At 31.6% G+C, this 14,005-nt stretch overlaps 1 protein-coding gene across 1 annotated transcript; it reads right to left on the reverse strand.

The window, feature by feature from the left end:
* Positions 1–7,697: 7,697 nt before the first annotated feature.
* LOC114179558 (scopoletin glucosyltransferase-like) lies at positions 7,698–9,286 on the reverse strand. The gene has a single exon (XM_028065940.1). It carries the CDS (start codon positions 9,221–9,223, stop codon positions 7,790–7,792), a length of 1,434 nt encoding a protein of 477 aa, XP_027921741.1. The 5' UTR covers positions 9,224–9,286; the 3' UTR covers positions 7,698–7,789.
* Between the last annotated feature and the right edge of the window lie 4,719 nt (positions 9,287–14,005).

Raw genomic sequence — 14,005 nt, forward strand, 5'->3', positions numbered from 1 at the left:
GTCTTCCTTCTCCTTTTTCTCAAGACAGCCCTCAGTTTCACTTAAAACTCACCCAAAACCCACAAATTCGTGCTCTCTACTGTACTCACACTGATAATCGCACCAAACCCTTTCTCCTTCTCCTAATTAGCTTTTCATAGAGTTCTTAAAATGGTTAAATTGCCTTAAAATGAATTTTGCAATTAATCTACCATTAATCTCCCTTAATGGCCTATTACCTTCTATTTTCCCAACCACCCTTGCTAAATTACTAAGAACTAAATAATACACAATTGACATACATAGAACTCGAATCCAAGTCCTCTCACACAATCAAAGTACTCTCAACCATTTGAGCTAGTACTTTTTCACATCCTAAATATTAGCATTTAATGCCATAATGGTTTCTCTCACTCGCATTAATTAAATAATTATTTATTTAATCATTTAAATTTAGCGGGTCTTACAATTTTAACTTCATTCAAGTGATTGGGCCAACATTTTGGGTCTAGAGTGGCATTTTTGTAATTGTGCAACCTTGAGTGACATTTTTGTAAATATGAGTGGCATAATGGATGTGACCACGAGTTCTTCTGATGGTTTTAGGGGTTTTTCGTTTTCCAACAACTTTCTCATGTTTTTTTAGCTCCATTTTGAAGACCCGTTGAGGAGAAGCTCCATTTTCACATTTTCTACATCTTGAACCTGCACCCATTTGGGGATTTTGTAATTTCTACACTCTTTTAAGCTTATTCAATTTTGTTTTGACATTGAACCATCCTTGGGTTTATGTTTCTGAAGCATTTTATTGCAATTGTATGATGCATTTTCGTTTTTCCTTGAGTTGTATTTACATATAGGTAAACTCTTTGTGTTGATTCTTTGAAAAAATAGAAATTAAACCTTAATGTTGTTGTTCATTTTCGAGTTCTACTTGGTTTGCCCTTGTTTAGGTTGCATTTTCATGGTAAAACACAAAATTGATGTATGTTTAATCTAAATTTTCTTTTTCCACACCTAAATTGACTTGTATTCATGCTTAATGGGTATGGGTTGTTCACAACATGCTTAATCTGGGGGTGTTAGATGCTTGAAGTATGCTTTGCTTAATGACATATTGAAATCGTGTTAATTTTTGCTTAGTTAATTAATATCGGGTTTCATGAGAGTAAACTAGATACAACAATTAATTTTGTAATTTTTGATTGGTGAAATTTTAATTGAATCAAGGAATCAATACTATTATGTTCATTGTTTTATCAAATCTGAAATTACATTTTAATTCTGTTTTGAAATTGTGAATCTGCCACCCTTTTTTTGTGTTTGCATCTAGAACCTTTGATTGAAAACATTGGTCACTGGGAGACGACCTTAGGATCACTTCCTAAGTACTACATTTACATGTTTTATTTGGTTGGGTACGACCTTGATGAGTAACCTTTGATAAGATTTGTTTTCTTTACTTTTCAAAAGACAATAGTGATGCAACCTGTGATATTTTTTGCTTGTTCAACAAAATTATATGTCTGACTATGATAACATAGATATGCTAAGAGAGGATAATGATATTCAAGCTCATAATCACATTATTGATCATTTTATGCATCCTCGTCAATCTACTCGTGTTACCTCCAACATTTCTTAAATATTTTGAGACCACTACTACATCCAATATTATTACAAGTTACATATACCCTATAGAGTCTTTTATATCATATATTTCTTTATCTATTGCCTTTTTGTGTTATTTATCTCTTGCACCATTAGGCCCAACACTTATGAAGAAGCTTCCAAAGATACTTATTGAATGCATGGTATGAATAAAGAGATTGTAGCCCTTGAAGCCAATAAGACATGGATCATGACTAATCTTCCAACTAACCAAATTGTCACTGGATAACACTGGGTTTATAAAGTGAAACACAAATTTGACGGATTTATAGAATGTTACAAGGTGCATGTTTTAGGTAAGGGGTACACTCGGCAGTAAGGGATCAATTTTGTTGATACATTCTTGCTTGTCATAAAACTTACTACTTTGCATCTTCTTCTTACTCTAGTTGTTATTAACAAATAGCATCTCAAGCAACTTGATTTCAAGAATGTCTTCATCCATCGAGATCTTTATCTGGTTTAAAACATGCAAGTAAGCAATGGTATGTAAAATTATCTCAATTACTTCTTTCATATGATAATATTTATTCCTTAGTTGATCATTCTTTATTTTTAACATTCTGGAATTACACTGTAAGATTTGCAGAATTTAATTAATTAAATAAATAATTAATTAATAAATGTGGGTAGGTAGTGTATTTATGACATTAAATTCTGATGGGTATGACGTGGAAAAGTACTGGCTCAAGTGGTTGAGAGTACTTTGATTGTGTGTAAAGACTTAGTTTCAAATCCTAAGTGTGCCAAATTGTGTGTTATTTAATTATTATTGTTTTAATAATATGTTGGAGCATATTTTGTATGATATAATACTTGAATTGTGTGAGTTAGTAAGAAACATGGGTTGATCTGATGGTTTAGTATTGATTTGGCTTTGGCATGGTTGTGGGTTTGAACCTTAGTGGATTCAAATTTAACTTTCTTTTTGCTAAAAAGTTAGTGTGGCCTGAATATGAAAGGGTAGAGACAACCCTAGCAGAAGGGGCAGCCAAGGGGCTGAAAAATAACCAAAATAATGGGCCTTGATTAGCAATTAATCTCACACTTAAACCAAATTTCGTTTTTGCCATCAACCACATTAAGGGACTCTTTAAAAGGTAAAATTTGAGAAGGAAAGAGGGTTTTGGAGGTTGTTTTCTGAGAAGCTTAGAAGGAGTGTGAAAATTGAGAGTGAATAGTGAGGTTTGGGGCATTTGAGAACTGTTTGGGGGAGAAGCTAAGAGAAGGCATTGGTGTTCCAAGAAAGGTCCCCAAATTCATGTTTTAAGCAAGGAAAATTCCAGGTTAGGGGAGCTGAACCCGAAATTCTGTGTTAATTGCATTGTCTTGCATGATTTTGATGAAGTTATGCTCTGAATTTCATGCTGCATAAGAGGGAATTTGGGGTTGTGGGTTTTGGGTACTATTTCTTTGAAATTTGACCTAAATGTATGTATATAATGGGGTGGTGTTCTGTATATTCTGTGATTATGCAAAGTTGGGTTGTTGGGGCATATTTTCGTAGAATTTAATGTATCTTGGAAAATCTATTATATCCTAGAATTTTTTATGTCTTGTATACATAGTTTTATGACCATGCTACAATTGAATATTACTCGTGTTTTCTTCACAAATGGGACATGAAAAATGACCTTTAACACTATAACCACTCAAGTTTTTATATGTTGGGAAATCATTCATGGTGCAAAACAACATTACACGCAAACGAAAAGTTTCTTGACTATATGAAACAAACACATCGAAGCCTTTTTCCCATAACAATTTCAAATCATTGATCAACGACTTCAAGTACACATCAATGTCTTTCCAGGTTGTCTAGGAAACATATAATCATAGACAATATCATATATTTTGTCTTCATACACAACAAAGGAGACATGTTGTAAATCATTAACAAAATTGACCATGAACTATGTTTGCTACTTAAGTTCCCATAAGGATTCATACCATTTGTAGCAAGTCCAAGTCTTAAGTTTCTTCACTTTGCACCAAATTCTGGAAATGTTTCATCAATCTTATCTATTATGGAGAATCAGTTGGGTGTCGAAGAAGATTGTCACACTTTTTTCCATCAACATTCCATTTTAGATTCTTGGCATCTTCTTTAATGACAAATAATCATTTCAACCTAGGTATTATGGCAAGTACCACACCACCTTAGCAAAGGGACCATCTGTGTATTCATCACCACTATTTCTAGAAATTTTCTTTCTAAATCACGATAAACCACAAGTTGAACACACCTTTAGTGAGGTAAACTCGTCTCATACAATACACAATCATTAGGGGCATGCATGTATCTTTTTGTACTCTGAAACCATTGGACATAGAATTTTCTTCACCTCATATAAGTAAGGTGTTATTTTTTTGGAAGCATCTCCTTCTTCAATTCAACCAATTCTGGACGACAATTCTTGCTTTTAAACTGCACACACTAGTGCATATTTGATTTCTAACTCGGACTTTATGACTCGATCACAGTGGAAATGAGGCCTATAAACAAGCAATGGCAATTTCAAAATTTACGTAACCTTTTATACCTCGGTTACCCACACACCCGAGGCAGAAACTACCATTCCCGTTATTTTGAATTTTTAAATTTGAATGAAATGAGTTTTTCCTCCGTTGCGAAGGACCCGGGGCATAAACTTGTTATCTACTTCAGTTTTATGTGAACCTGAGGTAGTTAAATTTGTGTAGTTAAAAAAAACAATGTAATTTTGTTTCTCCACTTTATAGCCTCGGTACTGAGGCAGAATAGGGTGTTATGCATCATATGTGTGTTAACCGAGGCAGAAGAAGGTTTTATGCCTCAATTTTTATTTCAACCCCGATTAGAAATAGACTGCACTTCATCTTCTTCCCTACACACGAGGGGCTTCTTTATTCCATTTTCTCTACACTTCATCTTCGTCTTCCACCACCACAACACACATCGCGTCTTCTTCCTTACATATTCTTCTTCTTCTCCCTCTACGTCTTCGCCACTACTTTTCCACATCTTCTTGCTCGCATCACGTCTGCCATTGTGTGTCTTCTTCCGCTCATCAAGTCCGCCACTCTACACTTGATCGACTGGTGTTGTCGCTATTGTTATTGTGGCATCGTTGCACTTGAAGACCACCACTATTACATCAATGTTGGTGAAAGGGAGGGAGGCTATTGTAGTTGCGCCACCGCTGCCATTGTAGTTGACGTTGGTTGCCTTAGAATTGAGGCAGAAAGATCGTTATATATATATATATATATATATATATATATATATATATATATATATATATATATATATATATATATATATATATATATATATATATATATATATATATATATATATTAATTTTAATGCCTTTTAAGCCTTGATTGCCTCTAGAAGCGAGGTAGTAAGGGATGAATATGCCTCGGTTCATAACCGAGGCAGAAAGGTCAACCATTTTTACCTCGGTTGGATATGCCTCAAGTCTTCAACCGTAGCAAAATGGCCAAAATAATTATGGACGAAATCCTTTCCTGCATTGGTGACAATTTCAAAGTTGTTGACATTCGTGTAAAGTTAAGGCATCATAGGTACAACTCTTCATCTTAATCAGACTTAAGTGAATACATAAAAGAGCTCTTCCAAAATTTTCTTTACCAACATCACTTACCATGTCCTCTAAATAATCATTCATCTATTTGTCCACGTAATTTGTTCCTCATGACGTCATAGGCTTATGGAATACTTCTCCATGCCAAGTCCAAACTGTATAACTCCTTACTATACCGAAGATGAATTAATGATCACACATTGTGCCCAAGTCTTAACATATTTGATTAAGATAACGAACACAGGCACAAAAATATGTCCCGTTCACAAAGATTGCATATTTTGAGCATATTGCAAGTACTCAAAAAGAACATTTTCAGATTCTTCACTGATGTGACGATCATCATCTAGCTTTGATCCATATTACGTTCATAACAAACTCCATCAATCTCAAATTTTTATCTCTCACAAGGTGAGGCTCTACCCATTCGAAAAAAATATTTTTCATAATTTGCTAACTCATATACAAAGAAATCTAACATCATAATTTTGATAAAATTTTGGCAACATTTCACATTGGTCTCCGAAGTACATGAAATGAAAGTGAGCACTCATGACCACAATCATGTATGCATTTAGAAAAGAAAACAAAATGGTCTCAATTGAAATTTTATCAAATTTTTGCATAAAGTTCAATATACACATTATAGCAAATTATGAAAAATAATTTTTTCAAAGTGTCTGATCAAATAATTCAAGATTTAATTCAAGTGATTAAATGTTTAATCATTTATACTAAATCTAAGATTTGATCAATGTTTAACTAAAATTATAATAAATCTTAATATAAAATAACAATGCACTTATTATTATTAATAATAATAATAATAATAATAATAATAATAATAATAGAAAATCTAATAAATCTAAAATTAGTTAAACATACAACATCTAATAAATCTAAATTAATCAAATATCAAATAAAACAAAAAAACAATACAATTTAATGGATCACCTTGTAAATCTTAAAATAAACTAACAATGGAACTAATAATTAATCAAACATCTAAAATATTTTTTATCTAAATATCTATATTAAAACTCTCATATTAATCAGACCTCTTCAAAAAAAATTCCTCAAATTGCTAAAAAACTGTCTAAAGATAAAAGAAAAAGAATGGGAATGATAAAATATAACCAATGCCACAAGAAATAAAAGAAGAGAAAGTGCAATGTATGAAACCAAAACTAACCTTTTATTGAAAACGAATAGGTAAGAACGAAGTATTAAGCGAAAAAATAGCAGCAGAGCAATAAAGTAACTTAGGAACAACCGGGCCTCGTCGCCACCGTTAGAGGGTGACCTTGGAGCCTTGAGAACGCAGTCTGCATGAAAACCATTTGGTGAAAATGAAAAAAAAAAATGATAACAAGGGAATCGAAACAACTTCAGTGAGATTGAAATGAACCCAAAATCACACCTTGTTGTCATTGTTGCTGCTGTCGTCGCAATTGTTAGGTCTCCGCGCAAAAGAACAATGTTGGGCAAAATGTGACTCACTGTTTTTTCTTTAACTTTTTAAAACACGTTTAACGTCGGGTGGCACATCGACAAACTTTAAAACGTCGTTAAACCTTAAACAAAGGGTGGACCGAAGAAATCTAAGACTGACCGACGTCATTTTCACTTTTTATGTTTATTTCATAAGAATTGACATGACTTTATATTTTAATTACAAAAACGTCAGGTATTTTTCACATTGAGTATTTTGTTACCTGACGTATTAATTACATTTTAATTCAAATATATTTAATTTTTATGAGATATTCACCGGAAATAAAAATTCCTTTTTATTATGAAAGAATAAATTATACATCTTATATTTATCATCACAGATAAGTGTTACATATGTCTAATCAAATAAAACCAGGCATTTGAATCATGAATTAATGAATGAAGTGCCTGAGAATTTGTGTGACGAATTAAGTGGCGCCGTTTATAGGATTGTTCGAATTTAATTGCGGAACGAAATTGAGCGATATTCTTCACGACTATAACTAGCCGATTCACCGTCCTAGTGTTTGAATCAATTTGATCCAAATTAATTTGCAGCTGTCACGTCACTGCGTAGAGTTAGTGCTTTCGGCTGCGTGATGTTGAACCAATATCGTTTCTAGAGACGCCAAAAATAATCCAAACAGCTGCCAAAAACTCACCAATTAAATTCGGCACTTTCCATTCAAAGTTAACAATATTGTCATAAATTGGTAAAATCTGTTCGCCCATTCACAACGAAAGCTTTTCATGAAACTTGGTCCTCCACCGAACAGATCTATTGCACCGAATAAATTGATGTAAGGAGCTGCTTCAATCACAAATCAATCAACCTTGAAACCCGCAACATGCTTCTGAATAAGTAGTTTTGATTTTTAATTGTTCTAAAATTATGTTGAATACTAATAAATAAATTTTCTTCATAGAAATTTACACAAATATTTGATAGAAAATAACAACACATTCAACTGAATCTTTTAATCATCAACGATAACACAATTTCGGACAGTATGGTTTTCTGGCGACAAATATGAATTGAACAAGGGAATTGCGCCTTAATGTGAAAGGGAGAGCAGCTCCTGAACCAAGGTATCCAAATTTGAGTAGGAAGAGCCTCCTTCTTCCACCGCTCGTTTCGCCATTTGAGCAAGAAGTTTTGCTCTGTTTCTCATTCCCTCTGCTTCTTCCTCTGCCAATACCCTTTTCACAGCTTTTTCTACAGCATCACACTTTATGCAACAATCCTCATCTCCCACAAAGTTACTCCATTTTCTAGCACCAACAGGCACACCAATCTTCAGCACCTCAACCACCAACTTCTCATTGTAAAACTGTTCAGCACCCACAGGCCAAGTGATCATAGGCACCCCAGCCACCACACCTTCCAAGCTTGAATTCCATCCACAATGAGTCACAAACGCTCCAATAGCTTCATGTTCAAGAATCAACGCTTGAGGTGCCCAACCTCTTATGATTACTCCCTTCTCTTTCGTTCTTTCCTCAAATCCTTCCGGCACCCATTCTTCTTCATTTTCTTCTCTCTTCCCCACCACCCACATGAACTCTTTCCCTGACGCCTCAAGTCCCAAAGCAATCTCTCGAAACTGAGAATCGGAAAACTTTGTCATGCTCCCAAAACACACGTAAACAACTGAACCAGTTGCTTTCCCGTCCAACCACTTTAAGCATTCATGCTCGTCTTCTTTTCCTCTTTTCTGCTCCTTATCCTTGTTGCAAAGTGACAAGGGGCCTATACCCCATGCTCTTCTCCCAAATTCCTTCACATATTGATCTGCATAATCCTTCTCTAGTTCATAAAAGCTGTTAACAACCACCCCATAGCTCCTCACCTCTGATTCACGAATTTCCTCCCAGAATCTCTTCGCCTCCACGTCATCTTTCCTAAAGAAACTTCCCACCTGCAACCTTGTCATTTTTATTTCACCAGGAAAATTAGGGAGAACGAATAATTCTGAATCCAAAGAAGTGTTCTTGTAAGGCTCGTACAGCCTCATTACTTCGTAAGCACCCAATGAGAAGAAACTCATCCCATGGAACACGAGCCTGGGAATTCCGAACTTGGCAGCAGAATCAGTTGCCCATGGGAAGAACATGTCTGCAACAACACAATTTGGATGGTGGTGAAGCAGCAGTTGCTCAAAGGGCTCCTGCAGCAACCTGGTAGCGTTACGGAAAGCTTGCAGTAAAGCTAGAGATGGAAGTGCGTTAACGTGTTCGCATCCTTCAGGTAAACCAGTCTCGGTGGTAGAAGGAAAGTTGATGGTTTGGATGTTGATCTCTTTGGTTTGATGAGTTTGGGTTTTTTGTATAGCTTTGGAGATGGTTGGTGCATTGAGTGGGGTGGTGATTATGGTGGCTCTCACCCCTTTTGCAGCAAACACCATGGCCATGTCAACGCAAGGTATCATATGGCCATGAGCCAGGAATGGGAAGAAAAATATGTTCAAAGAAGCATTTTTGTTTGCCATCTTTCACACTTGAATATGGGTAAGATATTATTCAGATTATGCGTAGAACGGGACTTCGTATATATGGCTCTATGCTTGTCACATTATTATGGAAAATAATAATACTATCACACCCTTCTACAAAAACATGCACCCACCTTTCAACCTACTATAATAATATAATAATTTGTATCCAAATTTTATCATATATTATTATGGAAAATTAGCTTGTGACAAATTTTTTTTTGAGAAACTTTACAAAGTTTCTAAAAATGAAATTAAAGTAGATTACTTTTTTATTTTTGGCTTAAAAACCTTTTTTCCTCATTTTCGTAGTGTTTGTTGCGGATGGTCCTCATTTTGACAGAATGATTAAAATTGTCCTCATTTTTACCTAATGTTTAAAATGGTTCTTATTTTCGCAATTCGTGTTTTATTTGGTCCTTTTATGTAACGTCGTTTAAATCATTTACGGAGCATTGTATAGGTGGCACAGTTTGTATTAGGGTATGTTACGTGTATTGTACAGGTGGCTAATTAACGTTAATTTTTTCAATTTAAGAGAAATTTTGCAATTAGGAAAATTTCTTTATATTCGTCTTTCTTGAGCTCGGAATGAAGTGGAGAGTCAAGCATTGTACTGCATTTTGACTTTCCTTAAACTTCGTTCAATTTCACTTTTGCCAAACATTGATGTAATGCATTTTAATGAGGATGAATTAATGTTATGAATTTAACTTCTTCCAAACTTAGATCAATTTAATTTTTCCCAAACTTAGATTAATATCACTTACTTCAATGCTCAGATTAAGATGTCATTTCAAACATGTTGGAACTAATATCAACATAATCAAACTAATTCATTTCTTCATTTAACAATAGTACAAAACAGATTGGACTTTAAAATCATTAATCTGCCTCATTTGTGTCATGATGATGACATCTTTTCATCAACACAACCATTTGAAAAAGTTGCAGCCCACATTATTGAAACCACTACTCTGTAAATCAATAAACCAAAAATTAAAACCAATTTATTATTAACACAAAAATAAAAACAGATTGTACCCAAAATTTTCTATCAAAATTCTTTGGAGTTCTTGTCATCCTCAAAGTTGTCATCTCTCTGCAGCTACAAATCGGGTCATTTCTCGTTGAACCACCAACAGTGCACGAAGTGATACAACACGATTGCCTCCAACGATTACAACCAGAGGTAAAGGAAGAAGATTGGGACCGTAACATACCTATATAATGGGATTACAGGAAGATTGCAGCAACACCAATTGGGAATGGAGGAACAAGATTGCCAAAACTCACCAACTGCGCAAACATTCCTTACCAAAACCCTAGCTCACTTATTTAACCCTAAATATCTAATTACCACACTTGTACAGTACACATAACACACCCTAATACAAACCGTGCCACTTGTACAATGCTCTGTTAATGATTTAAACGGCATTACAGCAAAGGACCAAATAAAACACGAATTGCGAAAATGAGGACCATTTTAAACATTCGTTAAAAATGAAGACCATTTTAAACATCCTGTCAAAATGAAGACCATTCGCAACAAACACTACAAAAATGAGGACCAAAAAAGTATTTAAGCCTTTATTTTTTAATTAAAATAAAATAATAAAATAATACTTTTTAACTTAAATAGAAAAGTTTGTCAAAATTTATTTTCATTTCTACGTCTAAAATCAATCGATATTCTATTTGTATCAGATAATGAATATATTCTTGTATCTATATTTATATATGGTTTTCTATAGTGTTAATATTAATTAATTAATTAATTTTTATAAAATGATAAATAAAATCATATTATTAAATATTTAATATTAAAAAAATAGTTTTCTTAATATTAAATATTTAAAAATAAATAATTATTATGTAAATTTAAAATTATAATATCAAATACAATTTTATGAGAATCAAAATCTTATTAAATTTGTAAATATTAATGAAACCTAGTTGATAAAATTTAAACATATTTTTTAAAAATATAAAAGAAAAACAAATATTCAAATTTAAAATATATTAAATGTCTATTTACTTCAATTTTATAAATTTTAACTAAATCTCTTTTTTTTATATACTAAAAAAAATTATAATACATCATCAAAACCACATAGAGAACAAATATTAAACTAATAATAATAAAATGTTAACATAGATATTTAATCTTTTAAATTTCAATATATGTTAGATGGTAATAAAAAAGATTTATGAAAGTTACATTAAATTATTATATTATAGTAAATAAAATTTATTTACACAATTATACTGATACAATAATTACACATATGATAATGAGGTAGAAAATAAAAATAATTATTTAAAACATATCAAAATAGTATTCTACATGATACAAATAAACAACAAACTATGTTAGAGATCTAATAAAACTTTTTAAATATTAACCTAGTTGGATGGTTGAGAGATAACAAAAATTGTTTTAACGAAAGAAAGAATTCTTCAAATCAAACAAAAGTTAATAATAATAGAATATAGAAGATAAATTTTGTATATTCCTAGTAAATGAAAGGTTGAGGCTAACTACATTGAGAGTGTTAAACATTTTAATGTGAAAAGAAAATATACAAATATTATAAAAGAGTAGAAATATTCAAAAGTGAGACATAAACAATATTTATTTGAAATATATCATTTGAACATAATTACATAAAGACTATGATAAGACAAAAAATATTTTGAAAATGCGAATAAATTTGATGACAAGCCAAACAATTATTAGAAGAAATAAAAATTATAAGTGTGTAGTATGTATAGTAGTATATATATATATATATATATATATATATATATATATATATATATATATATATATATATATATATATATATATAATGAGTATTTTAATAATTTAAACGAGAACGAGATATGACGAGGATGAGTATTATGGCGAATATGGAGAGGAAGACATGATAGATATGTATATTCTCATCCCTATACCAATTGAAAAAGTCGAGTATTCTTCATACTCATACTCAAAAATTTTCGGTCAAAATGAAAATAAATTCGAACAATATCTATTTGTCTTCCTTTCACTGTATAATTATCCATTCTTATAACTGGTTTTAAAAACTAGAAATTTCCCTTAAATTTTTAATTAATGTCATTTGATTTGATTTAAAATATATAATATAAAAAAAACTTACATTTGGTAAGTGAAACTACAATTGTTGATTTTCGAATAAAGTGAAGATCAAATAAGAATTTTTATTATATGGTTTCCTATCATGGTAGATGGCATTTTAGGAAAAACAACAAGAATATACTCTATTAAATAAATAATTTAATATTTTATTTATAAGAAATCCTTTGATATTAATATTTTGAAACTTGACTTTTTTTAATTTTTATTTAAGTTTTAGTGAATATTAATAAAATAAGGGAAGTGAGTAATTTTATTTAAGAAATTAAGAAATAGATATTATTTATTGAGAATATAAAAAGAAAATATTTATTTAAAAATTATAAAAGAGTTAGTATCATTTTATTATGTATATTTTTCATTTAATAAAGGTCAATGAGAGAAATCATGTGCAATTTCCTCTTTATAAAACATTGACCGAGGCTATATGGATCACTTTGTATTTATGACTTTGCACGGTTTTGTTGGTTGAGTCAATGCTATAATTATGTAATATAATGACAATGTCTTATTGCGTGAAATTATGACAAAGGGAACACGAGTTTTGTTATTTCATAACTATTTATAGACAAAAAACATTTATCATATCTCAATACTTAAATCTAATAGATATCAAATTCTTTTCATATTCATTTCCACTGAGTAACATGTATATAATTGTATCTATACTCGTACTTGTTTTCTTACTATTTCAATATCAATTAATTAATTTTATTAAAATAATACAAAATTACGATAAAAGAAATATAATATTATTACATATTCAATATTAAGAGGAAGTTTGTTTCTTTAATATAAAATATTTAGAATGAAATTATAATTGTATATATTTCAATTATAAACATTTCAAATTAGAATACCAGATAAAATTTCATGAAAACCAAAACATTTATTAAATTTGCAAACACTATTAAAACATAGTTGATAAAATTTAAAATATTTTTAAGAAAATATAAAAAGAAAATAAATACTCAAATTAAAAAATATTTTAAATGTCTCTTTACTTTAAAATTTTAAATTCTAATGAAAACTCTTATTTTATCTGGTAATAGAAGTTATAGGTTTAAATACTATTTTGGTCCCTTTTTTGATTCAGTTTGTTCAATTTGGTCCTATTTTTGTGATTTCAATTTGGTTCCTGATTTCGTAAATTATGTTCGATTTTGTCATTTTCGTTAACGCTGTTTAAATTGATAACGATAGAGTGTACAAGATGGCATTGTTCACATGATGTGGCACTGTTCACATTATTATTGGTTGTGTTTTGTTCAAATAAGTCCTATTTTAGTTAAATTTGTTCAATTTAGTCTCACCCTCTATTTTATGACTCTTCACCACTGCCACCACCACTTCCACCAGGTTACACGTCCCTAATAGACAACCGTAGATGGTAGACTACTCGTCCCAAACAAGGGACCATATGTCCTTGCCCCCTATGACAAACAACCATATAAAGTAACCCTAGAAAGGTGATTAGACACATGTCCTCGGCAAAAGGCCAATCGCCGTCATCCTTGTCCTGAACAAAGAACTACTCATCCTCGTCCTTCCCAAGATACCAATTCTCAGAATGGCTGCTAAAGACCACCCATCTAGAGGAATCATCCAATACACGA

Source organism: Vigna unguiculata, chromosome 3, assembly GCF_004118075.2.
Source record: "Vigna unguiculata cultivar IT97K-499-35 chromosome 3, ASM411807v1, whole genome shotgun sequence".
NCBI classification, from domain to species: Eukaryota; Viridiplantae; Streptophyta; class Magnoliopsida; order Fabales; family Fabaceae; genus Vigna; species Vigna unguiculata.

Coding starts and splice junctions, on each gene's coding strand:
- LOC114179558 (XM_028065940.1), bottom strand. CDS start 9,223: ATGGCAAACAAAAATGCTTCTTTGAACATATTTTTCTTCCCATTCCTG.